Source organism: Lepidochelys kempii, chromosome 5 (assembly GCF_965140265.1).
Source record: "Lepidochelys kempii isolate rLepKem1 chromosome 5, rLepKem1.hap2, whole genome shotgun sequence".
Taxonomy (NCBI): Eukaryota; Metazoa; Chordata; order Testudines; family Cheloniidae; genus Lepidochelys; species Lepidochelys kempii.
In genome coordinates, this window is record NC_133260.1 from 35,608,195 (window position 1) to 35,634,237 (window position 26,043).

At 44.0% G+C, this 26,043-nt stretch overlaps 1 protein-coding gene across 8 annotated transcripts in view; it reads left to right on the plus strand.

Moving 5' to 3' along the window:
* Nucleotides 1-5,411: 5,411 nt before the first annotated feature.
* DDX4 (DEAD-box helicase 4) overlaps nt 5,412-26,043 on the plus strand; it is a 104,821-nt gene continuing 84,189 nt past the window's right edge. For 5 of the 8 annotated variants that reach the window (XM_073343952.1, XM_073343958.1, XM_073343960.1 and 2 more), the window contains exons 1-3: nt 5,492-5,544; nt 5,958-6,045; nt 14,497-14,560. In XM_073343952.1, coding sequence (XP_073200053.1) covers nt 5,974-6,045; nt 14,497-14,560 — 136 coding nt within the window. In that variant the 5' untranslated portion in view covers nt 5,492-5,544; nt 5,958-5,973. The other 3 variants (XM_073343953.1, XM_073343954.1, XM_073343959.1) reach the window with 3 other exon arrangements.

The following is a 26,043-nucleotide window of genomic DNA, read 5'->3' on the forward strand; positions in this document are numbered from 1 at the left end:
GACATTAGCATTCTACTTGGACAGGACTAAGGACTTCAGGAAATCCCCTAAACTCTTCCTTTTGTCCACAGAAAGATCCAAAAGCTGTGTGATATCTCCTCAAAGACTATCCAAATGGGTCTCTAGTTGCATTAATCACTTAGCAAGGGCGCAACTTGCTTCCGTCCATACACACTCCATGAGATCAGTTTCTACCTCAGTCACATTCCATAAGGATACACCTATTTCCCCAATCTATAGAGCAATGACTGGGGCCTCTGTCCATACTTTCGCAGAACATTATCAGATCACTGAAGATTTGGCCGCTGACACCATCTTCGACTCCATAGTACTCTCTGTGGTAAAATACTCCACTCCAAAATCCCAGCCTCCAGTGGTGGGTACTGCTCCAGAGTCACCTAAAGTGGAGCACCCATAGGGACACTACTCGAAGAAGAAGAGGAAGTTACTCACCTTTTGCAGTGACGATGGTTCTTCGAGATATGTGTCACTATGGGTACTCCACAACCTACCCTCCTCCCCTCTACTTTGGAGTTTCTTCAGTGTAGGTAATCTACTTCCCTGAGAGGCAGTAGCTAAATCAATGGAAGAATTCAGTGGAAGAAAGGGACTTAGGTTGGCTTAAGTACACTGCTCAGGGGTGTGGATTTTTCACACCTTTGACCAACATAGTTAAACTGACCTAATTTTCTAGTGTAGACCAGGCCTCACCCTTTCTTTTAAGATTAGAATAATCATTTCTGGTGTCCCAAGAAATCTTCCAGCAAAGGAAGACCAGACTTGATATTCCTCACATGTGTAAGGTTAACATCAAAGTATTAAAGTTGTATAAAAACATTTCAAAATGTTTTTATACATCATACAGCCATAAAAAGAACACAAAGCCAAGGTTTTTTTCAGTCAGTGCAAGTGATTATAAGCAGTGGTAGCTCCCTCCCACCCCCTTCCAAATCAAGTATAAACCCAGTGAATATGGTCCAAAGTTGCTCCCTTTCTAGGGCTTGCCTTTACTGTTAACATAAAAAACAAAAACTTCTCTTCAGAGCTTAGCTGTCCCTAGGATGGAAGTGCTGGTCTTGTGATGTTCCCTTCCACCCACACTTCCTTGAGGAAGTTACTCCAACTTGGACTGGAGGTAACAAGACCCACCAAACCTGACATCAGGGTGAGTCAATAACACTAAATATGTGTCTCTATTATAAATCCTGACATTAGAGTGAGTAAATAAATAATATTAATACTCTTATATTCTGATGCAGGGTCTTAGAACCTCATGCTGTAAGCTCCTGTAATGGTGCATTTCATAGAGGGGAGTAAACTAAACTGCTTAGGATTCCAGCATACTGCCCATTCATTGCTCTTAAGTGCACAAGAAGCACATACATATTTTCTTACAATTATATAAATGTCTTGTTTTACAAAAGTTATTCACAGTCAGATATAAATCAAATCAAGGAGCACAGAAAAAACCTGAATATAAAGTGTAAATAAATTTATTAAGTCAAAAGGGAATGAGAAACATGACTTAACTCTGATTTATTTTATACATTTCTTTATCATGATAGCCATACAAAGCTTTTGAAACTATGTGCTGAGATAAACATTATGTTCTAATATATTCATAAAATTCAAATGCAAATGAATGCACAGCAAATGGGGGAGGAAATACATTCCTTGGGTATGTTATTTAACATTATAGGTATAGGGAAAAGATATTTTGAGGTACGTGAAAGATTTTGCTGACTTACTTTTCTACAAATAAATCACTGAGGGGAAGACTTGATTGCTCTAATAATAGACAGAAGACACACATGTATGTATATTTTAAATATCTTGTTTATTTGTAAAATTCCTATGAATGGAAGGGAGAGAAACCCATACTAAAGACTTGAAGTGGCAGCTAGAGTTAACTAGCGCATTGTAATATACTGTATTTTACACATGAAACTGAAGACATATGCAATACATATAATATACTTATTTGTACAAGTCAGAAAACAGAATAAAGAAAAAGGGGGAAAATTGCAACAGAATTCAATGTGAACTCCATCTCCATTAATCACAGCAGTGTCTCACAACAAAAGGTTGGTGGCAGGGTTGGGAAGAAGGGAATTTCTTCTGACAAACAACCCATACCCCTCCACATTACTACACACAGATACTATAACTACACTAGAGTTTTAAAGTGTTTTTTCTTTTTAAACGGAGACAGGTAATGTTGTAAAATCCTACTGTAGACAAGGCAAGTTGTAGTTAATACTTTGTGTTAGCTAATTGAGATGACCTGGTTTATCCTGACTAGCTAAACTGAGGTAAAACTGCAACTTGACCTGTCTACATTAAGATTTTACAGTATGTTAGTCATCTTTTTAACTTGGTTACAGAGGCTTTGTCTACACTATGCAGCTGATGAAGTGAGCTGTAGCTCACGAAAGCTTATGCTCAAATAAATTTGTTAGTCTCTAAGGTGCCACAAGTTCTCCTTTTCTTTTTGTGTCTACACTAGAGTAATTGCTCCCTCTCAGTCATCTGGAAAGCACCTTGTATCCAAACACAAAAGTGCTTCAGTCAATTGGGGAGGCAGCAATTGGCATAATTTACCCCAAAATATTATATGGGTAAGCACTAGGGTAGTCTGAATTGGTGCATGCTCAATGGATTGTGTGTCCCAGTGTGGCCACAACATCCTGGCACAATCGGTGATCAGCTCTTAAAGAGGTCTTCTTTGACAATTGTCAGGGCTGACAACTCCCTCTCACTGTTCCCTAAGTCATCCTCCTCCCACATTATCTCTCCAGACTATACAAACACAATATGGAATGTGGAGCAGATACATGACTCACACTGAAAAAGATGGCCCATTGAGGAGAAGATGACTCTTTAATTAACTGCCTTTCAAAGGCTTAACCACCTAGCTCAATTACTGCATTTTACAGACTGTCTTAGTTTGCTAATTCCATTCAAGCAATTAATCTTTTCCCAAGGAATTTAAATAATGAGTAAATCCCCAAACACTCTATAACAGGGGGTATACAAAGGCTGATGGGGGTGTGGCTGGTGGCTGGTTTAAGCCAGAAAATTAAGGATAAGAGTTGTCAAAGATAAATGCCGCCTGAATTGGTGTAAAGCAGTCCTGGCATAGATTCTAGGGCAAATCTTGCACCAACTCAGGTGGGTACAATGGATGCACTCAATCATTTATTCCAGCATAAATTAGGCCCGACAATTACACACACAAGAAATTAGTTGCAGAATGACCCTCTCCTAGCCTTCTGCACAGTGGCATGCACACACACAAAGCTTACTGCACAGTGACCCCCATTCTTCCCCTTGTAAAGTGATACACATAGGCCTGGATCCAGGAAGGGACACAGCACTGTAATGCTGCACATCGTGCACCTAACTTGTAGGTTCCTAGAAAATCACAGGAACAAAACTGCAATCCACAAAGCCTGAGTTAAGCTCCTAATACAATGAATGGGGATAGATATGCACCTTAGAATGGAATCCACAACAGCTAGCATGCTAGGCAGGGAGCTGCCTAAACTAGTCTATGGGAGATAGGTGTCTAAACCTCGGCTTCAGGGAGGCGCTTATCTCTGTTTAGTGAGCCACAAACAGGAACCCAACTCCTGGAGTCAGGTATCTAAATCATTTCTTGTGGGAATGAGTTAGGCACCTGCCTTGCTTGATGCAAAATGGCTGGAGAATGAACCACCCATCTTGTTAACTTTAGCCCAGTAGTTAGGGCACTTACATAGGATGTCAGAGATTCAGGTTCAGTTCTTCTCCTGCCTGATGGGGAAAAAGGATTTAAACAGAGTTCTCCTAGCTCTCAGGAGCATACGCTAACCACCCAGGTACTGGATATTTTGTTGAAGCTATTCCACTGTGGATAATTAACAAAAAAGTGATTAGAACGGGGGGAGGGATCCTGAGTCTTCTACCACCAAGGTGGGTGCCCTAACCAGCAGGCTAAAGAATCATTCCCTCTTTCTCTTGCCCAATGACTGTTCCATTGTGGATACTTAAACAGGTATTGGGTTAGAAAGAGCAAAAGGGCAATGACTCTGAAGCTTGCTGGTTAGGGAGAGACTGAGGTAACCTCACATCAGAACATCCAATAGTTCAGTGGTTAGTACACCTCTCTTCAGAGGTGCGGGAAACCCTGATGTAAATTCTTTCTCCAACTTATGCAGAGGAGGGAACTGAATCTCCATCTTGCACATCCAAGGTGAGTGCTCTAACCATTGGGCTAAAAATCTCATGAGCTCTGCTACCTCCCCCCAGATTTTGAATGGGACCTGATTTGGTAGGTGGCCTCTGAGACAACTTCCACTAGATCAACCCCATATGTGAGACAGGGGTTAGTCTGCCAATGTTCCCCCAATTTGTGGATTGCTCTGGGGCTTAGGCAGGAGCTAGGCATCCGAGGGCCTACAACCCATACCCAGAGGCAAAAGCACTGGTGTTGTGGGAAATTCACCCTGAAAATGTAGGCATTAAAACCGTTTAGATGCCTATAAGGCTTGATGGGGTTTTTGTGGATGGCAGGGGAGCCTAAAACTGGCTCTGAGGTTTAGGCATCTCTGTGAATCAAGGCTACAGTTCCTTAAATAGTGAGCTCCCTACCACTTCTTGCACAGTGATATAGAGGACTCCTTGCACAGTAACAGCCACTTGCACAGGGACAAAGAGCTTTGAGAGTCTATAGTTGCAGTAATCTTTCCAATATGCTGCACATGCTCTGCAGCACACACATATACAGAGCTGACCAGTGATCCATCCCCTGCATCACTTGTGCAGACACTGTCACACATAATCCACCCTCCTTGGACAATGATTCCCCCCATGCAACCTATGTACAGTAATCCATTCACAGCTCTTTGCAGTGACTTTTCTACTTTTAGTGACACAAACCTCTTGTACGCTGACACATACATCCAGAAGCACTGTATTTGCACGGTCTCCCCCTTTCTCTCACAAAGCAAGCTGTATAATGACCTTCTCCAGACCACCAGTACAGCGACATACAGGACAGGGGCTTTGTCTTTGCTTTGAAGAGCACCTAGCACAGTGGAGGTCCTGGTCCCTGACTGGGGCTACGAGGCTCGATGGTAATACAAATAAGACGATAGGGTGACCCGCAGCCCATTACACAGCGACACACGCAGCTCTGCTTGCCCACCGCCCCCGAGCTCCTCGCCAGGCACCGTGCCTAGCGTCACACAGCCCCACAGCCCCTGGAGCCCTCCCAGCCAGCGGCTCAGCCTCAGACACACACCGAGCCAGCACCACGTGCACAAGCTCAAACTCACGGCTGAGAATGACTCACACCCTCTAGCAGCGCTCCGCGCCCAGGGCGCTACGGCTGCTGCGTCCCCATTGGCGGGTGGCACGTGACACAAAGACGGGCCGCTGCGTGGCGGTTGGTAGGTAGCGGCACGTGCTGCGGCTGCTGAGTGGAAGAATGCTCGTTGTAAGGAGCGCGCGCAGCCTTTGGGGCGCGTGACGGCTGGTGTGGCGTGGCGTGGAGCGGAGGGGGTGAGAGGGAGTGGGGCGGTTGCCGCCTGCTCTCCCGCCACGCCGGGGTGGGGTCGATGGCGTCCCTGGGCAGCGCTGGCCTAAGGGAGCGGGTGGCGTTTGGGTGGGAAGCCCCGCGGAAGGAAGCTGGGCGGCGGCCCGCCTGGGACAGCAACCAGTGGGAAGTCCCGGGGGGAGAGAGTGGAAAGCGTGGGGCTCCGCGGAGAAGAGCTTGTTGGGGGGGCTTGGGCGGCCGGGAAGGGCAACGCCGGGTTGTAGGAGCTGCGGGACTCGTGTGGTGCTGCGGGTGCTGGTGGGTCTGGGCTTTACAAGCTCCTCCAGTCCTGATTCGCGGCTGCCTTGTCTGTCGGCTCTGCCGGGCCGCGGCAGCTTCCCGTGGCCGCCGGTAATAAGGTCTTGCCCTCTCCGTACAGATTGAGAGCCTGCACCATGGGAGATGAGGACTGGGACACCGAGATCCAGGACCGCGTGGCATCCTTCGTACCAGACTTCCAGCAGCTGGTACGAGACCATGACATTGGGGCATAGGGTGGCTGGGGCCCGGTTACACTTCAGCATGCCTTGCACAACCTCTTTTTAACCTAGATCCGGGCCGGGGGAGACAAGCACGATCCCATAAGCCTCTCTTGCCTTGCATTGCCGTGATAGACTGTTGGTAGAGGATTGTGTTATTAGAGGCCAAGGTTTTATGGAAGGACAAAGTAGTATTTATCTAGATTTCCTAAGTGTTTGTTAATAGGGAGAGACTGTTTTTAATCTTTACTGTTTGCCATGACTTCTGTAAATAAAATACTCTTATCCTTCCAGTCTATCAGAAGTACTGAGAAAATGTTCCTGCTGGGCAGGTCAAGTTCCTTCCCCTTGATCTCAGTTGAAGTCCTGTCTCTTTAACAACTTGATTTCGCCTATAAGCAGGGTACCTACGCAATCCTGTTCCCTCAATCATTTGTTTTAATGCCTCTGTTCTTTCTTTCTATGTCCTTCCCAATAATAGCAGTTTACTGTTCCCTTCATTTTTGATTTTTAGCTTTTTCTCTAGGGATGTTTACTTCCATACTTGGAACAGTCTCTTTATCATAGAATCATAGAATATCAGGGTTGGAAGGGACCTCAGGAGGTCATCTAGTCCAACCCCCTGCTCAAAGCAGGACCAATCCCCAACTAAACCATCCCAGCCAGGGCTTTGTCAAGCCTGACCTTAAAAACTTCTATGGAAGGAGATTTCACCACCTCCCTAGGTAACCCATTCCAGTGTTTCACCACCCTCCTAGTGAAGAAGTTTTTCCTAATATCCAACCTAAACCTCCCCCACTGCAACTTGAGACCATTACTCCTTGTTCTGTCAACTGCTACTACTGAGAACAGTCTAGATCCATCCACAGCAAGTGCCTTCTTTCTTTGTCTTAAACCCATTTTTCCCAGAAGTCCTTGCCTTCATTTTTGTCATCCATTCTCACACCTTCCATTACTTCAATCATTGAATGTTGTCATCGTTGATTTTCACCGTATGCTCACAGGCACTTGCACACTATAGTGATGAATAGGGGCCTACCAAATTCATGGTCCATTTGGTGAATTTCACAGTCATCGGATTTTAAAAATAGTAAATTTCATGATTTCAGCTATTTAAATCTGAAATTTCAGAGTTGTAATTGTAGGGATCCTGACCAAAGGAGTTTGGGAGAAGGGGATCACAAGGTTATTGTCGGGGGGGATTGTGGTACTGCTACCCTTATTTCTGCACTGCTGCTGGTGGTGCTGCCTTCAGAGCTGGGCATAGGAGAGCAGCAGCAGGAGCCCAGCTTTGAAGGCAGAGCTGCTACCAGCAGCACCATAGAAGTAAGGATGGCATGGAAAAACTGGAAAACGTCCAGCGGAGGGCAACAAAAATGATTAGGGGACTGGAACACATGACTTACGAGGAGAGGCTGAGGGAACTGGGATTGTTTAGTCTGTGGATGAGAAGAATGATGGGGGATTTGATAGCTGCTTTCAATTACTTGAAAGGGGGTTCCAAAGAGGATGGCTCTAGACTGTTCTCAATGGTGGCAGATGACAGGACAAGGAGTAATGGTCTCAAGTTGCAGTTGGGGAGGTTTAGGTTGGATATTAGGAAAAACTTTTTCACTAGGAGGGTGGTGAAACACTGGAATGCATTACCTAGGGAGGTGGTGGAATCTCCTTCCTTAGAATTTTTTAAGGTCAGGCTTGAGAAAGCCCTGGCTGGGATGATTTAGTTGGGGATTGGTCCTGCTTTGAGCAGGGGGTTGGACTAGATGACCTCCTGAGGTCCCTTCCAACCATGATATTCTATGGTATGGTATTGCCCATAGGCGCTGACTTCTGCTGGTGCCAGTGGGTGCTTAACCACCCTCTGCCCTGCCCTGCCCTGGCCCTGCCCCCATTCCAAGCCCTTCCCCAAATCTGCACCCCGGCCCCGCCTCTTCCATTGAGCATGCTGCTTTTCTGCTCCTCCCTCCCTGGAGCTTGTTAGGCTGTGAAACAGCTGTTTTGTGGCAGCAAGCGCTGGGAAGTAGGCGGAGAAGCGGGGACGTGGTGCGCTTAGGGGAGGAGGTGGAGGTGAGGTGAGGTAGGGCGGGGGGGTGAGGAGGGGAGCTTGGTTGCTGGTGGGTGCAGAGCACCCACTAATTTTTCCCCGTGGGTGCTCCAGCCCCAGAGCACCTATGCAGTTGGTGACGATGGTATTGCCTTACTTTTGCACTACTGCCTGCAGACAGGGGCCCTTAGTCAGCAGCCACCACTCTTCAGCTGCCCAGCTCTGAAGGAAGCAGCGCAGGATTATGGGTGGCATGGTATAGTATTGCCACCCTTACTTCTGCACTGCTGCTGGCAGGGTGTTGCCTTAAGAACTGGGCACCTAGCCAACAGCCGCTCCAGCTGCCCAGCTCCGAAGGTAGCTCAGAAGTAAGGGTGGCAATATCATGGACCCCCACCTCCATAACCTTGCAGCCCCACTGCAACTCCCTTTTTGGGTCAGGACTCCCAATTTGAGAAATGCTGGTCTCCCTGGTGAAATCTATATAGTATAGGGTAAAAGTGCACACAAGACCAGATTTCATGGTCTGTGACGTGTTTTTCATGGCCGTGAATTTGGTAGGGTAAAGTCTCACATTTGAGACAGGGAAATGTTAGTCTATAAAGCTTTATTTACATATGACATTTTAGGAAGGGACTTGATTTTTTTTGTCTGTAAAGCATAATCTCTGCCTATGGTGTTCTTTAAACAGATTATAAATAATCAAAAGTTTTTGTTTCAGGGCACATTATTTTTACAGAAGTGGAGAAACATCAAATGAGCATTTTTCTTAAAAGATAATGTGTGCAGGATTTTTACCTTAGAGTTTTGTGCCTTCAGCAGTTGTCTTTGAGGAAAATCCTTTAGCTCTTATGATTTTTGACCCTCTGAAGCACCTATAGGCATCTTGAGGGCTCTGCCCTGTTTGTTCCATTTGGACTTTGGTCATTGAAGGAACTTCCCAGGAACTACCAAATGATTCTGATGTGTGAGCTGTGGCCCTGATTGCTCAGTAACTTTAGCCTTTGCTATGGCTTGGTTAAGGACCATGATTACACTTGTCCTAGTTTTGACCTGACTGGGCTTTGGATGGGTCATGTTGAGGCTCATGATCTGAGCTAAAGAAACTTTATACTGTTTGTACCAGGGAAGGTTTTATTTAGAATTTTAGGCCGAATGGGCATGTGCACTTCTTACTTCACAAAGCTCTTTTATTTATAAGCAGGGTTGAATAGGTGGGAAATATCCTTGTACCCTTCCAGCTTCTGCCCGCAAACGAAACTGCACCCACAAAGATGCCACCCACAGTAATTGGTGCAAATGTTCAAAATATGGACATGCGTGCTCTACAATCTCCTTGGGCTTGGCTGTCCTCTTCAGTATTGTCAACCCCAAATGTTCAAAAATCATGAGTTTGGCTTTAAAATCCTGGGATTATGTAAAATAGATTTGGTGTTTATTTGCCTTCTGCTTTTTGAGCCTTTAGGGTGCACTGGGGTCACATTTTGAAGCTTTCTCCACATCCATAAGGGATAGAAACTTACTTCTTCTCTAAGAATGAAGGCTGAAATCATCACACATCCACTTGACCCCGGAGGAGCTGGGGTTTTAAGGAAAGCAATAATTATCATGAGACTCAGGATAAAATCAGAGTTGGCAACACTGCCTCTGGTCCCAGGATCAAACTCTTCAGTTCATTTCTTGCTGACTCAAGGTGGCAATGACTCAAAAGGATTGTCTTATGAGTCCCCTCATGTGGAGTGGTCATGGTACTGATGTAGTAGGCCCTTTTACTCCTCTCCCTGGAACCCCTCGGAAACCTGAGGGCCATACCCCTGTCCATGGGTAGGCACTACAGGAGGACCCCGGGCCCTGACATAGTGTGGCTTATCAGCTAAGAGGTCAAAGCAGAGGGGATCTCTCTGTTTTCTCCATCTGCATTTACTTGAGACATTTGGGGCTCTGTAAGTAGGCTCTCATGCGCTCTGATGAGAGAGGTGTGTCTTTTGAGTGATCATGGCTACTTTCTCTCATATCCCCTTGGGACGGACAGGTGGAAGGCAGAAATCTCCCACGTCATGGTTAGAGGTTGCATCTGTTGTGTACCCCACTCCTCTCACTCTCCATGGAGTTGTCTGTGCCGTACACTGGGGCTTGTCCAAGGCCCTACCTTGCTGACTCCAAATCTTCAGCTTAGAGGGAGGAGGATACTTTTCTGACATGGACCTTGACTCATACACAAACTTGGCTTTTTGTTCAGGAATATGTTTTGCCCTGCAATGTAATGTGAGCCTCTTAAGCACTCACAAGATCCTGGTGGGTATGACTGCAGCTCTTGGTTAAAAAATAAAAAAAAAAAATATATATATATATATATAATATATTTTTTATCTGAATGAGCCGCTCATAAAATCTCTAAACTGACAATCTGCCTTGTGAGCAGTTTAAGGAGTAGTATCTCTTTTATGTCAGCTAAACTTTCATCCAGGACTAGTGTGTTAATTCCAAATTGACCGATGGTTCTTCTAGAATTCATCTTTGACATTGCCATAGAATAGTTTTCCCTTTTCAGGAGACACAGGAAAAAGTCATCAATGTAGTGAATGGTTTCAGAGTAGCAGGCGTGTTAGTCTATATCCACAAAAAGAAAAGGAGTACTTGTGGCACCTTAGAGACTAACAAATTTATTTGAGCATAAGCTTTCGTGAGCTATAGCTCACTTCATCAGATGCATCACTCCTTTTTTTTTTTTTTGCAATCTAGTGAATGATGCTCAGGGCGAGACAGATCTCATGAATTACACAAATGCACCGCTTCTCACTTCATAAAATTAGTGCTTTGGGTTAAACACGTCCCCTGCCTGTATGACTTCCAGTTAGAGGAGCTCAAGTGTTAATTTATATCAGTTCTGTGGTCAGGCAGTACCTCTGGTGAGAACTTCCAGAGAATTTATTGAAAAGTATGCCATTGTAAGAACTCCAATGTGAACAATATTTGGGATTTTTGTGCTTGAAGGAACAACTCCTGTTGCATGGGAGATGGTCCAGACCCGAAAGAAAGATGCACAACAACCTTCTCCAGCTTAGAGCTGTGAGTGTTCAAGGATGTGGTGTCAAAGCATGGTTCTCCTCATTTGATTTGGCACAGTCTGATGGTTTTATGTGGTTTTACCAGAGGACACTGGGAGCATAACTTTAGCCAGAAAGTTAAATGTTTTAAAACTATGAAAGGAAGAATCTCAGAGCCTTCGAAGCAACTCACCTGGCTCTTTGCACCTCTCCTTTTACGTTCAGTAAGGTCCCAGATCTCAAAACGTAATATCCTTGCTGTTCTAACTTGCTTAAATTTGTGCTTGCGGTGAAACACTTAACTGATCTGTTCAATATTTTACTTCACTGTTTTCTCTCTAGATCTGTAAATCATTGTACAGGTATATAAACCGCTAAAGGCAGCAGATAAGAAGTGTTGTTCAACACTTGCTGTATTCAGCGAAAAAGAATGTTGCACAAAATTTACCATATACTGGCTCTGCAACAGCATTATGTGCAAATTTAAAAATTCAGCCTTCCCTTTAACCAGGATTACACGAAAAATATTAATTCATACATTTAAATGTGGTAAAGCTAAGATTATCAAAGAAACTGACTTCTGTATACACATTCTACTCCTGGGGGAATTCTGTGCCAAAACATTAAAATTTATTTTGTGCACAATATTTTAAAATTCTGCAAATTTTATTTGTCAAAATAGCACTATATAATCACCCCAGTCATAATTATTTTGGTAATTTATTTCAAAATAATGGTTAGCAAGTACTGTATGTAACAATACAGACACACACACAAATTCCCCCAGAAATAGAGAGTTAAAGAAACCCTACAACAGCCCAGTTCCTGTTTCTCTGCCCTACCTCCTCCTCCTTCCCCCTCCCCCCTCCCCCCAGAGCCCAGCCACTCACACCCCTTCTTCCCCAGAGCCCATCCGACCCATCCCTGGCCCAGACACTCGCACTGCCTATTCCCCAGAGCCGAGGCATGGCCCCCGCAATCCAGTCAGTCACGTCTCCTATCCCTTGGGAGCTAGCTGCAGGAAGGCCCAGACACACGCTCCCTTCCCCCCAGAGCCCAGCTCATGCATGCCCCCCTCCCTAGGGATCCAGAGGGAGAAACAGCCTAATGGTGGGTCCCAGGCTTGCATGGAATTTCCTGCATGCCACCACTGCCTCCTTCCTTCAGGGTGTGCTGGGAACCCTCTAGTTCCCTCCCCCTCCTGCTCTCTTTGGCCTTGTTTTCTGTTTGCAAGCTGGGCTCTTCCGGGTCCACCTCGTGGTGGCCAACAGCTCTGGGGCCCATTTCTCAGGGCGGGGCGGAAATTCTGCACTCACAACTTGAATTTCTGTAAAACTCTGCATTGCGCAGTGGTGCAGATTTCCCCGAGGAGTAATTTGACATTCAAAGTAGCAATTACACCTTAAGTTTGTTTTGCTTTAGTGGTCAGCAGTATGTCTGCTTTGAGAAGGGTTAGATGATGTGGTAGACAAGCAGGGAGGATAAAATGGTTGTTGCAAATAGTCAAATTTTTAAAACTAAATTTTGTTTTTAAAAATTATTTTAAAATTTAATTGAAATTATGGTAATTTGGGTTAAGGCCTAAATTTACTATAATATCCTAAAATAATTTGTATTAAAAATATATTAAGCAGAACATATTTGCTGCTGAAGTTTTAAAGAGGGCCAAGCCTCTAAGCTGGTGAAGTGTTAAACTAGCTTTTGACAGCAGTAGTCTCTTCTGCAAGTGCAGAGATATTTTCTTCATTTCAGTTCATGCAACTAGTTCAGTTCAATTACAAGTTCATTGAGAAACTGGGAGTTGAAGGGGGAAAAAAAGACAAAAGCTTGTTTTCCTTTTTCAGTCTATGGATTAAAAACAAGGTGTGAGAGGAGATCTACTAGTTCTAAAATCTTGAAGGACACGGTGAACAGAAACAGTTGAGTTCATTAACTACAGCCAATACTTCCTTGTTTTCATAAATCAGTTAACTTTAAATGCAAAATATGTTTTGATAATTTCTCTTAGGTATCCAGCACACTTAAGGTAGTTTTATTTAATACAAAAATTAAAATGCTGTGTTTGTCCGTTTGGGTTCCAGTTTCCATCCAAATACAGCTTAACACAAGTCATAAATAAAAAAATTAATCATGTAAACAAGAAATGCATCATTCACCATTTTCTAACATAATGATATAAAAACTAAGATTCTGAATAAATGTATGTTAAGCTATATAATTGATTAAATGTGTATAGATATTAATGTATTGTTCTGGTAAGCAAAAAAAATACCAAATTTTGTGTAAAGTCTATATGTAGTTGCCAGTCAACACGTTTAAAATGGTTACTGACCAGTCATTTTTTCTTTAGAAAAATAACTAAAAATACAAAGGTGAAACAAGATTAATATTGATGATTTAAATCAAGGTTTCCTGCTTGCTGATATAAATCATCATTAAAATCTGTAATTTAGATTGCTTTGATTTTAAATCAATACACCTTGTAAAACAAACCCCAACCCTGCAAATAGTCTATTCTATCACTGCCACTGTTAACATTGTTGGAATTGCACCAGTACTTGACAAGAGGTGGTATAATTAGAGAATTTTCAGTGGAGGTACAGCCAGTGATGACATCACAGAAATCAAGAATGAATGTTAAAGGATTAATTGGATTTTTGGTTAGACTTATTACACTGGTTTGTTTTAGCAAACATTTAACTTAGTTTGGATTAAAAAATGTGTTAAATGTTCAACAGCTCTGCTGTTTCAATTAAATTATTAAAGCTCACAATAAACATACTCCATGATGTTCACCAGCAGAACCAGAGAAGATCAAGCATAACATTTGTAATCTGTCTGAAGAGTAAAAGTAAGAACTTCCTTCCGGTTTATTTTAAAAAAAAAAAGAAAACCCAAACAACTTTCAGAACTTGTGCATCGAAAAAACAGATTAAAGGCCCATTAAAAAAAAAATTGTAGCACTTGTTCCAGGGAATTGACAGTATTCCTGTGTTAAAGGGACATATTAAAAATAAATGTGCATTTTGGGAGCCTCTAACATGCAAGTGTTACCCATTGTGTCCTGGAAGTGTGTGAAAAGTAAAATGTTTCTCAGTTTAATCATTTAGCAACTGTAGAAGATAAAGATTTTGAAAGAGATGTTAATATATTTAGCAAAACATATTAATGCAAAACATTTTTAGACTTGAAACATGATTTTGTTAAAAGAGCATTTATAATATTTATTCTTGGTGCATCAGAAGTGTAACTTCCACATTGATAGATGTATTTGCAACTGAAGTGTTTTTTCTTTACTTGGTCCAGAACTATTATAATAGATCTAATGTATCTTGCTGGCTGTTCTAGGATAACTTTTCTGGACGAGCAAATGACCCCTCATTTAGCTGCAATCAGAGCATAAATTCAGCAGGTATGTGTTACGGAATTTCTAATAGTAAGCATTTGTGTTTTGGATCACTTGAGTGGGCTTAAGAGATGCAGGAGGTTTTCAGTCAAAGGATTGTATGAGTGTATTTCAATACATGATAATGTAGTAAAGAACATTTAGTATAAATCAGCCATTTTTCTGTAATTTTGCAAAATTATGATCTGTTTCCTAAAGAATGTAAACAGATGCAGTGAGGTTGGTTTGATTCTTATTGTTAAGGGCTGAAATTAAAGGAAAAAAAATATTTGTCAGTGTTTGTTTTATAATTCATAAAATAGGTGATGACTCTGGAAGTTTAAAGAACTGCTTGTAAATGTTGTAACATTGGGGATTAACCAGTATAAATTCATAGTTTCCCATTTTGGGACTTACACATTTAACACGATTGCAAAGAGAAACCAACTTAAAAATTGCACTTCACTCTGTTACACTAGGCAGTATAAACAAGTAATGTCTAAGATCTTTAAGTGAAAGAGTAGAGAAAAATATTTATTTTTTCAGTTTGTGCATATTTCCCATTTTAGAATTTCCCCAAAGCAACAGCTAAGCACCTAATCAGCTACAGCTGATAGCAAAAGGATGCACAGAGATAAACTTAGTCTGAAGTGTGTAAGTCTGTAAGGCACTGTACGTAGTAGCTTAAAATGCTTTAACAGAAGTAACATTTCTTAAACATTAATTGTGCTTGCCTGACTTCCTAAAAAAACTTCATATCATTATTCAAGAAATCTCATTTGAACCCTACAAGAAGAGTTGATGGTCCAATTTTTGAAAATTGGATAGTAAAAGCTGTTCACTAGTATGGTCTTATACAGGTCTCAACCTTTTTTCAGTATTGTGTCAATTTGTGCCTTGTGTCAATTTGTGCCTAGCATGTGGAATTTTCAGAAACACCTGACTAACTCAGGAGCCCAGTGTTCTCATTGAAAGTCAACAGGATTTAAAAACTTCTGAAAATTTTACTAGCATGCAACAATACTGAACAGACAAGGCATTGCAGTAGGTATAGAGAATGAATATCGGAGGGTAACATGTAGGTCAGGACTCGTTAGGGTATATCTATACTGCAGTTAGATGCCTGTGGCTGGTCCATGCCAGCTGAGTCAGGCTCACAAGGCTCAGGCTGTGGGGCTGTTTAATTGCAGTGTAGACTTCTGGACTTGGCCCCAGAGCCCAGGTTCCAGCCTCTGTAAGATAAGAGAGTCCCAGAGCCTGGGCTGCGGCCCGAGCCTGGAAAGCTACACTGCAATTAAACAGCCCCGCAGCCTGAGCCCAGTGAGCCAGAGTCAGCTGGCACAAGCCAGCAGTGGGTTTTCAATTGCATTGTAGACATACCCTGAGAAACCAGATTATGGAAAAATCTGTCCCTAAAACAGTTAGTGTGACTTATTCTCCTAATCCTTAGGTGATTTTGAAAACTCTTCCCCATAAGGTCTGACTGTTGACAGGTGTTAGGATTTTTTGTATCCTCCTTTGGAGCTTCTGATACTGGACATAAAAAGAGAAAAGATTAAAAAGTTAAATTGAGAGCTGGTATGATGATTTTTATATTTCTGTGAAACTTTAGTGGAGGTGAATCTGAGTGGAACCATATTTAGGAGAGCTGTTAGAGACATTTAATACATTAGTGTTCCTTTTAAAAAATTTCTTTAATGGTAATTGTGTTTTCTCCTGTGCTGATGTGTGAAACATCCTCAAAGAGAAACTAGCTATGCACAAAGTGCTGAAAAATCCACACTTTTGAGCGATGTAGCTATGCCAACCTATGCATAAAGTGTAGATGCAGCTAGGTTGATAGAAGAATGATTCTGTCAGCCTAGCTACTGTCGCTCAGGGAAGTGGTGCCACTAAACCAATGGGGAAAAATCCCTTTATCTATAGCTGCTACGTCTACATTATGGGGTTGTTCCGGCATTGCTCCAGTGCTGTAGCTATGCTGGTTTAGTCCCCATAATGTAGACATGGCCTGAGGGTGTCTACTTATACCATTTTAACAACAGAATGACTTGATGTAGATAACTGACAAAGTATGGAACTGAGACACTTCGTATGAAAAAGAAAAAGAAAAACTCCCATATAAATTGAGGCATGCTTCCTCCAGCAGTTGTCTTCTCTGCAGCTTTCAACTGGCCAGATTTTCCCATGTCACAACTTCCCTGAATCAACTTCCTCTCACCTGGTTGTACATTATGTCGTGTACCAGTTGTTAGCTCATCACAAAAGCTGGTTGCGTTTAAGTGGTTAAGTGGCTGTTGTATGCATCATTTGAAAAGTACTCTGTTTCATTATGAAATGTGCTGGGGTCTATAATGCTTGTTATGCTTGTATGGCTTATATCTTACTGAAGCAAGACATGACTTTGAACTTAATATTCATGCAAACAATTCTAAAGTGAATTTTTAACTTTCTTGCTTCTGTTGTAGCAGTCCTCTTCATGCAATACTGACATGTAATTGCTGATTATTTTCTTGGTATAAGGCACTGAGTAGTGCTTAGTTGTCAGTTTCTTCTTCTGTCTTTTTAAAAATCTATTCTGCTACCAATGATAGTATTTTGAAAGATCATTTCTAGTTGGTGCTGGAGTAAAATTTCACTTCTACCACTCTACACCTTTTTTGTAACATTGCCTCTCGTTCACACTTGTATTTTAATTGTTTATTGAAGCAAATTTAAGCCGAGTTTAAAAATTGCTTAAAACTAACATGATTTTACATGTTGAGATAGTTGTTGGATAAGACCAAATTGTTTGTGAATGTGGCTAGAAAAATGGTGTTACCCTCTTCAAGAGGAAAAACCTTTGAAGATTGGTTGTGTTGTACCAGTGTATCTTAAAACAGATGACTGCAAGACCCAGTACATAGTGTTGTAAAGTGCTACTTAGGGAACTGTTCAGATGGCATTCTGAGGTTATTTTTGGTGTCTGGTAAGTAATTTATGCACAGTGCATTTGCTGATTGGTGGTAGTATATCAGAACTTTGGTTCTTTAAAATCTTAAGGTATCTAGAATTCTGAGTGACAGATGGTAAATGTTCATAAATCTGGGTATGAAAAAAGCAAATATAACGCAGTAGATATGGATGCTCGTTCTTTCTCCTTTTTTTGTGTGTGGTATGGGTAAGAATACTTTCCTGACCCATTAAATCAGATTGCACTAGTTAACATAAAATGCCAAAAAATTAACTATCTAGATTGTCCTCCACAGAGCTACTTTAGGATTCACATGCTTAGGGGGATGGCTGTGAAACTTTGAGAAATGAGTGCATGGTGTGCTTGTATCCCGCAGGCTCTTACCCCCCATGGGCTAAGTAGATAAAGAGGGGTTTGCAGTTGTCCCCTAGTAGTTCTTTTCTTTCAAACAAACCAGTTTAGGATTACCCCATGCTACTTTCTTTATTGTGTGGTGTTGACCTTAAAAACTTCTATGCAGTGCTGATAACTATAGTCCAAGGTTGCCAAACACTTTTCCATTTAAAATAGTTCGAATAGTTAGTGGTTTTTTAATTAAATTAGTATTAGTTGGGTAGGTGTGTGTGGTGTTTTGTTTTTTTTAATTCCTACCTTGTGGAGAACCTGGTATTGAGGAAAGGGGTTTAAGAAGCGTTCCTCTTGTGGTAACCAATTTTTTTATGTGCCCATGAACACTTTCTTCTTTGTCTAGTAGAGCAAACTGCAGGAAAAAGCATGGCCTCTCCTTGGAGGGTGCAAAAAGATGTCCAAACTCTCCTCGTGAGGGTGACTATCAAGGATAGCTTCAGAGAGAACATGTGGAAAAGAAGCTTCTCTAGGCACAAGGGCACTGCTTCAGAATTAAATGGGATTAGCCTGCTTTCTTCAGTATGGGACGAGAAGTCATTCTTGTAGGGGGGGAAATGCCCTGAAAAGAGTCCTCTTAAAAAATGCTGGAGGCCCTGAAATCTAATCTCCTTTAGAGCTAGGGGATTCTACTCAGTTACCAGTGATTTCAGGGAGCTGTTTGTGGGAAAGATCTATCTGAGCCTCAGTGTCAGCCTTGCATATACCAGGAGTTGTAGCAAGTAAAGCAGCCCTTTGGATCCAAGCTGTTTGAAATACTCCAGGATCCCTGTCAGATTCATCTACTATGATCTCTGAGAATCAAGTTACAAGGGTTCATACTGGGGGGGAGGAGGGAATCTCTGAAGACTTAGCACTGTTTGCTGCTGAGTTGGAACTATTCCCCTTTGGAGTTTTGTCCTTTTAGGTTTCCTCTGAACTTCTACCTCTTCTGTGAGAGCCTTTGGACATTTGATGGTGGCCTCTGTGCTGGGCTTGATGCCAAGGAGGACTGGGGGTTGGGAAAATCTGGGTCTTGATGTTTCTTTTGCTGTCCATTCTTAGAAGGCCCAGACTCCTTGGGCTCTTGCTCTCCACTGTTTGGGCTTATCCCACATTTTCTCTGTCAAATCAGCAAGCTTGGGGTTAGGACAAGTTCTTCACTGCTTGGGAGGGATCTTGCGGCAGTGCCTAGTCACATGATTCATCAGGATCACCCATGCTTCCTCACCATAACTCTCTGGGAGGGGATTAGAACTTCCTTTTCACCCTCATGCAATGGTGTGCATGATGGCAGGTACTCTGGAAAATTCCTTTATGGGCCTTCCTCCTTCAGTGATGTCAAACACTCTGACATCCTAGAATTTTAGGAAAAGGGTGGAGCAGCCCTTTCCACGAAGGGCTTACTGGACCTGGGCAAGGATATTTGGAGGCACCCTACTTCTGTGGACTGCTCAGAAACTTTATTCATTAGGTTCCAAGAGAAAGGTTTGATGTTAACACTCAGCAGTTGGTTCACTGATGATTTCCATGATCATTGATAATCTTTGCTACACACAGCAAAGAGTTCTGATAGCTGAATGATTTGTGCAGAAAGGTTGCTAATTAGCAGCTGCTATAGCTTCCAGCTAGTAGGCTGTCATGGCTCACTACAAATTCTTGTGTACTAGGGTATTCACGTGAGCTAATCACATATTAGATGACAGGGAGTTCCTTAACCTCTGTCCTGAGAAGGAATGCTTGAAAAGCTGCTGTCCAAGAGCATCTTTGCTACTTTTTGATAAAGCAACCAAATCATTTGATTTTTGCGATGCTTCTGAAAAGCCCTGTTGGGCTTCATACTTACGGCTTGTCTCAGGAAGTTCAAGCAAAGCTGCTTAACTTTCTGTTGGAGGGATCTGAACTCTTCAACGTGAAGATGAGCTGCGATCCTAAGAAGCTGAAGGCACTCAAGATTACCTTGCAGGTATAGTAGGACTGTTGTAAGTCAAACGAGTTGACAGTCTGTGGTCGTGGAAAAACTCTTCTATAAAGAGACTAAGAAGATAGTTTTTTTTTTTTTTTTACTTTAGAGAGACACATAAGAGGGGCTTGATAAGAGTACAAAGTAATGAATATTTGTGACAAGGCTGATCAGGCACTTTGTTTTCCTTGTCTCATAGTACAGTATGAGCACAGGGGATACTCTGAAACTGACAAGTGGCAAAGATAAAACACAATACTAATAATACATGGAGACTATTAAACTCATTGGCACAAGATGTCACTGAAGCCAAGAACATAGTAAGATACAAAGGTCCACTTCCTCTTTAAATAAATTACAAGAATGTGTTATAATAAATATTGCAAAGAAGTATCCTGATCTAGATGGACCTGATCAGATGGACTCTGATCCAGAGTAAGTCTTTTGTTTCTAAGAAATTGTCCCTCAGTTTTGTCCAGATCTCTGTAACCTTTTGGAGGGGAAGGAGAAGGGATTCAATTTCTCTGGGAAGTAGTCCAGTCTAGAGATGAATGAACTGTTGCTATTTAATAGTTCATTTGCCAAAAAATGCTGTTTCAGGTCAAATGGAACAATTTGTTTTCGTGTAGTTTGTCCAAATGTTCTGAGAACTAAAAGTCAAAACATTTAGGTAATGTCAAAATGAAACTTTTTCACCTGAAAAATGGCATTTTAACAAAAGCAAAGGATTCATAAACCAGGAGCAAGTGGCGGTACTGCCTTTATAATCTTTAGCCCAGTGGTTAGGGCACTCACCTGGGATGTGGGAAATCCAGGTTCAATTCCTCTTATTTATGTGGAAAGGGGATTAGAACTTGTCTTCCCCATTGTAGGATTGTGCCCTAGCCACTGGGCTATGGAATATTTGAGTATGGATCTTTCTCAGTCTCTTATCTCGAAGCTGTTCTTCTTTTTTTCTAATACTTAGTTATTGGAGCAGGGATTTGAATCCAGGTCTCCTACATCCTGGGTGGGCATACTAATTACCAGGCGGTAAGAGTCATTCTTATTCTTTCCCTAGTTCAGTGACCCACCGTGATGGTGAGTGCCCTAACCGCAGGGCTAAAGCTTATAAAGCCATCACCTCCCCTCTATCTTCATTTTGTAAACTCTTGCCTCTTTTCAAAATGCCTGAAAGTAGAAACTAAATCTCTTGACTCAACATGTTTTACATTTCTTGTTTTGCCAAAAATTTCAGAACATGTTTTAACCCAAAATGTTTTCAGTTTTGCAAAATGGTTAGTAAACTGAAAAATCCATTATTTGCCCAGCTCTAGTTCAGATCTCATTAAAGGGGTCAGAGGTTGTATTCTTTGTATTACCATTGAACCTAGGAGCTCTAATTGTAGACCAGGACCCTACTGTGGATAAACACAGAATGGAGATGGTCCTTGCCCCGTAGAGCTTACAGTCTAAGTATAAGACAAAAGATGGATACAGACTGGCTAATGGGAGTACGATAAAAGAATGGGGAGTATAATCAGACCGTATTAGTCAGCATGGCAGGCAGTGGCATCAGTGCACTAATGGCTTAACATTTTTTGTAGGCATCATGGCAAAGGAAAGTTTAAGGAGGGCAGGGCTGTCATGGCAGTGTATCTAAAGATAAGCTCCAGGACTGGCACTACTTCCTTTGACTGTTCAGTTCTCTTCCCCTGTTTTCAACAGCATTCCTGGTTATTTCTTTTGGCTGCTGGCTGTTAGGAAATGAACAAGATATACCCCTCAGGGCAAGGTTGCGTCAGATCCCAACTATCTTCCAAACCCTTTTCTTTTTAGAGTCTTCTCTTAATTTTATGGGAAATGGTCCTGCTAAAATATAGAAGATAGAGCAGTTGTGTCAGAACCATACAAAGGGGATGAAGTTTTGTTCCTGGTATTTTTCTTATTCTAAAGAAAAAAAGTCTTACACATTATTTTCAGTCTCTACAAACTGAACAGATATCTAAAAAAGGTTATTTGTAGTTTCTAAAGCTCTCAAGCTGTGTGTGCATCCAGTCCTGCTGTGACCTCATTTAAAAGCTGATGACAGTAACTTACGGCGCATTCCCTTGGAGGGGTGGCAACATCCTAAATGGAAGGATAAATGGCAATAGATCTGCAACTAGAGTCCTTGATTTCGAAAGGGCAAACTTTAAAAAAAAAAAATTAAGGGACTTCATTAGGGAAGAAGACTGGACTGAAGAACTCAAGGATCTGAATGTGGAGGAGGCTTGGAAGTCGAAGTTGCAGAAATTATCTGAAGCCTTCATCCCAAGCAAGGGGAGAAATTTGTAGGGAAGGGCTGCAGACAAGCACGCATCTCAAACAGGTGATTAAGAGAAAGCAGAAAGCCTCGGAAGAAATGGAAGATGGGATGGATCAGCAAGAAAAGCTGCTACTTCTTCTAGTGCTTGTCCACGTCCATTCCAGTCAGGGGTGTGTGTGCCGTGTGCACGGTCATTGGAAAATTTCCCCTTAGCAGCTCCCGTTGGGTCGGCTGTGGAGCCCCCTGGAGTCACGCCTTCATGGCACTCAATATATGACCCTGCCGACCCGACCCCCTTCAGTTCCTTCTTACTCTCTGTGATGGCCGATGGAACTGTGTTTGCTTGCCTAGCAAGTGCTTCCCTTAGCTTTCTTCTTTAGTCTGCAGTCTTAGTCTGTGTTTCAGTTAGTAGTTAGTTTTTAGTTTCGTGTACATGGTGTATAGAGTAGTTTGGGTTAGGGTACAGGGTCCTCCACTATCCCTTACCTCTCCTTGGCGCTGGGGCATGCCTTGGGGCCAAGGGTTTAAACCTTGCGGGACCCATGGTAAGCCCATGCCACTGGGTGACTCCCACGACACGTGCCTGAAGCGTCTGGGGGAAGAGCACCAAACAGACAGGTGCAAAATCTGCTGGTCTTTCCACCCTAGGACGAAGAAAGAGGGATTTCTGTCTGAAACAACTTCTGATGAAGTCTGCTCTCCATCCATAGCCTGCCACATAGCGCTGGGATCTGGCACTGAGCGTTTCGGTGCAGAGCGCTCCGGCCTTGGTGCGTGACACGGCGCCGACAAAAGACTCTGATTCAGAGACCCTCGGCACCGGCACTTCCCAGCACTGCAAATGGCGCAGATAGCCAGGCACCGCTTGCACTCACCAGTGTCGTACAAGCGGCACAAGAAGATGGACGGGGCTTGTTCCTGGGTGCCGAAGGCAGTGCCAGGTGCAACAGCAATACGTCCCATGAAGGAGCACTCAGCGCCCGAGGACCAGGAGTTGGCACTGTTGACTTCGGTTCCCACCAGGGGGACTGTTGAGCCTGGTGCCTAGCAACTCCCCGGACAGACAGTGCCAGGTGGAGAAGTTGGAGTCCCCCTCTATCCCAGACACTTTTGAAGCCACCAGGGACCGAATAACCGTGGCGGCCCCTCAACCTCTGGCTATCAGGGACGAGCCTCCGGTGCTGCCACCTGTGGTGCCATCTAGATGCAAGCCGGCCATGATGCAGCGATCATCTTCTCTGACACGGCACCGTTCACCTCGGTACCGCAAAGGTTCACCATCACCGAGGCACCGTTCTCCAGCATGGGACCCCGTGCTCAGTCCCGGCGGAGCGGCACCGGTCCTAGCTCAGTACCGCTTGGCACCGCCATGGTCATCACAATCTAGATCAGTGTTGTCTGACTCAGATGGGAACTCATTTTATTCATGCTGCAGCAGGTGCAGGTTGGATTGGAACAGAAATGAGGCACCGGTGGCATGTCTCCACATTCGTAGCCGCAGCCTTGATGGCCCTTTTGGATTCCTTCTGGAAGGTTTATCACCAGGCCCAGGGCTCATTTTCCAGGGGCTCTCGGTCAGTAATCTTGGAAGCTCAAGCACCCCAGCCACACAAAGATCGCCTGGCACCTCGGGGATCAGAATCGACGCCAGCACAGGCCCCACAGCCTGTCTAGGACACAGTTGAAGCAACCGTGGCAACAGCCCTGACAGCCGGCCAAACTACCACTGCTGTGATAACGGTCAGCGCAGAGCCCATAGGCACTGACCAGGAGGAGGCTAGAGAGCTGGATGGTCAGGAGGACCTGGTATTGCCTCTAGCCTCCTCATCTTTGTCCCTGGACGACATGGTTGCAGGAACTTCGGCCTCGGGACATCCCCCGATAGACCACCACACGCACCGGGACCTCTTGTGCAGAATTGCCCGCAACATGGGAATGCAGGCGGAACAGGCTATTGAGCCAGAGGACCTCATGGTCGATATCCTGACGCTGGAAGGTTCATCCAGGGTAGCTCTGCCCCTAATAAAACTATACAGAACAATATCAAAGTGCTGTGGCAGACCCCGGCATCGATCCTGCCTACACTGAGGGGCGTGACGTGCAAGTACTTTGTCCCATGTAAAGGACATGTTTTTGCACCCGCAGCCCTGCTCCAAAGTAGTGACCATGGTCAATGAGAAGGAGAGGCAGGGCCAACAAGGACAGACTCCGAAATCCAAGGAGTCTAAAAGATTAGACCTTTTTGGTAGAAAAGTCTGCTCAACGAGGGACCTGCAGCTGAGGATTGCTACCCAACAAGCTATCCTCTGCAGATAGAACTTCAAATCGTGGGCCTCCATGTTGAAGTTCAAGGAGGAGCTAATTCCATCAGACTCCAGGCTGAATTCATGGCCATTATTGATGAAGGGAAGGCTGTGGGATGAATCGCTCTTCAAGCCTCCCTTGATACGATGGATTCTGTCACCCGCACCTTCTCATCGGGATTAGCCATGAGAAGGGGTTCATGGCTGCAGGCGTAGGGGCTGCCCCCGGAAGTGCAGTAAACCCTTCAGGACCTGCTGTTTGAGGGCATGGGGTTAGTCTCAGAGCAGACGGACTCCAAGCTGCACATCCTGAAGGACTCCTGGGTGACCATGAAGTTGCTAGGTATACACACCCCTGCAACCTAGCGTAAACACTTCAAACCGCAGCCTCAACAGCAGCATTCCTACCCGCCTTGACCCAGACAGGACTTCTATAGAAGGAATGGCAGGCACGCCCCCAGTCAGGGCCAGGACCCAACCAAACTTTTGTCGGGCTCAAAGTAGGCCTTTTGAAGGTGCACCCGAGGACAGCGTACCTGTCACTACACCAGATCCTTCCCCATGCTTTCTGAATTGGCTATCCCACTTCTACCGTGCTTGGTCCCAAATAACATCAGACCATTGGGTCCTTTGCATGGTAGAGGCGGGATATTCTCTCCAATTCTGCTCCTCCTCTCCCTCCCACCCCCCTTCCCTGTCCCTCTTCAGGGACCCTTCTCACAATCAACTCCTTATCTAGGAGGTGCAGTCAGTCACTTCTCACCATAGGGGCAGTGGAGGAGGTTCCTTGGGAGCTAAGGAACAGGGGATTCTACTCCCATTATTTCCTAATCCCCAAAGCAAAGGGGGGATCTCAGACCCATTTTAGATCTGTGAGGACTCAACCAGTTCTTGGTCAAGCTGAAGTTCCACATTGTCTAACTGAGCACGATCATCCCCTCCTTGGATCTGGGAGACTGGCACACTGCTCTCAACATGAAGGACACGTATTTTCACATAGCCATTCGGCCTGTACACAGATGATTCCTGAGGTTTGTGGTCGACCACAAATATTATCAGTTCATGGTCTTCCCGTTCAGTTTATCAACGGGCCCTCGTGTGTTCACCAAGTGCATGTCGGTGGTCGCAGCCTTTCTTCGCAGGAGGCAGGTACAGGTTTATTCCTATCTTGACAACTGGCTGTTACGAGGGCGCTACAGGGAGCAGGTAGAGTCTCAAGTTGGACGAGAGAGATCTACTTTCGAGAGACTTGGACTCCTCCTCGGTGTGAACAAGTCGACCTTGTCACCGACCCAAAGAATAGAATTCATCGGGGCAGTGCTGGACTTAATACAAGCAAGGGTGGTCCTGCCAGAGACCCGATTCCAAGCAATGACAGACATGACCAAAGCCTTAGGCGAGATACCCCACCATGACAGCAAAGGGATGCATGAGTCTCCTCGGCCACATGGAAGCATGTACTTACATGGTCTGACATGCCAGACTGAGGCTCAGACCACTCCAAGCGTGGCTCACTTTGATCTATCGCCCAGGGTGCGACAGCCTGGACTCAGTGGTGCTCGTGCCAGAGCACGTACTCAGGTCCCTCTGTTGGCTCGACCCTCGGATAGTCTGCGAAGG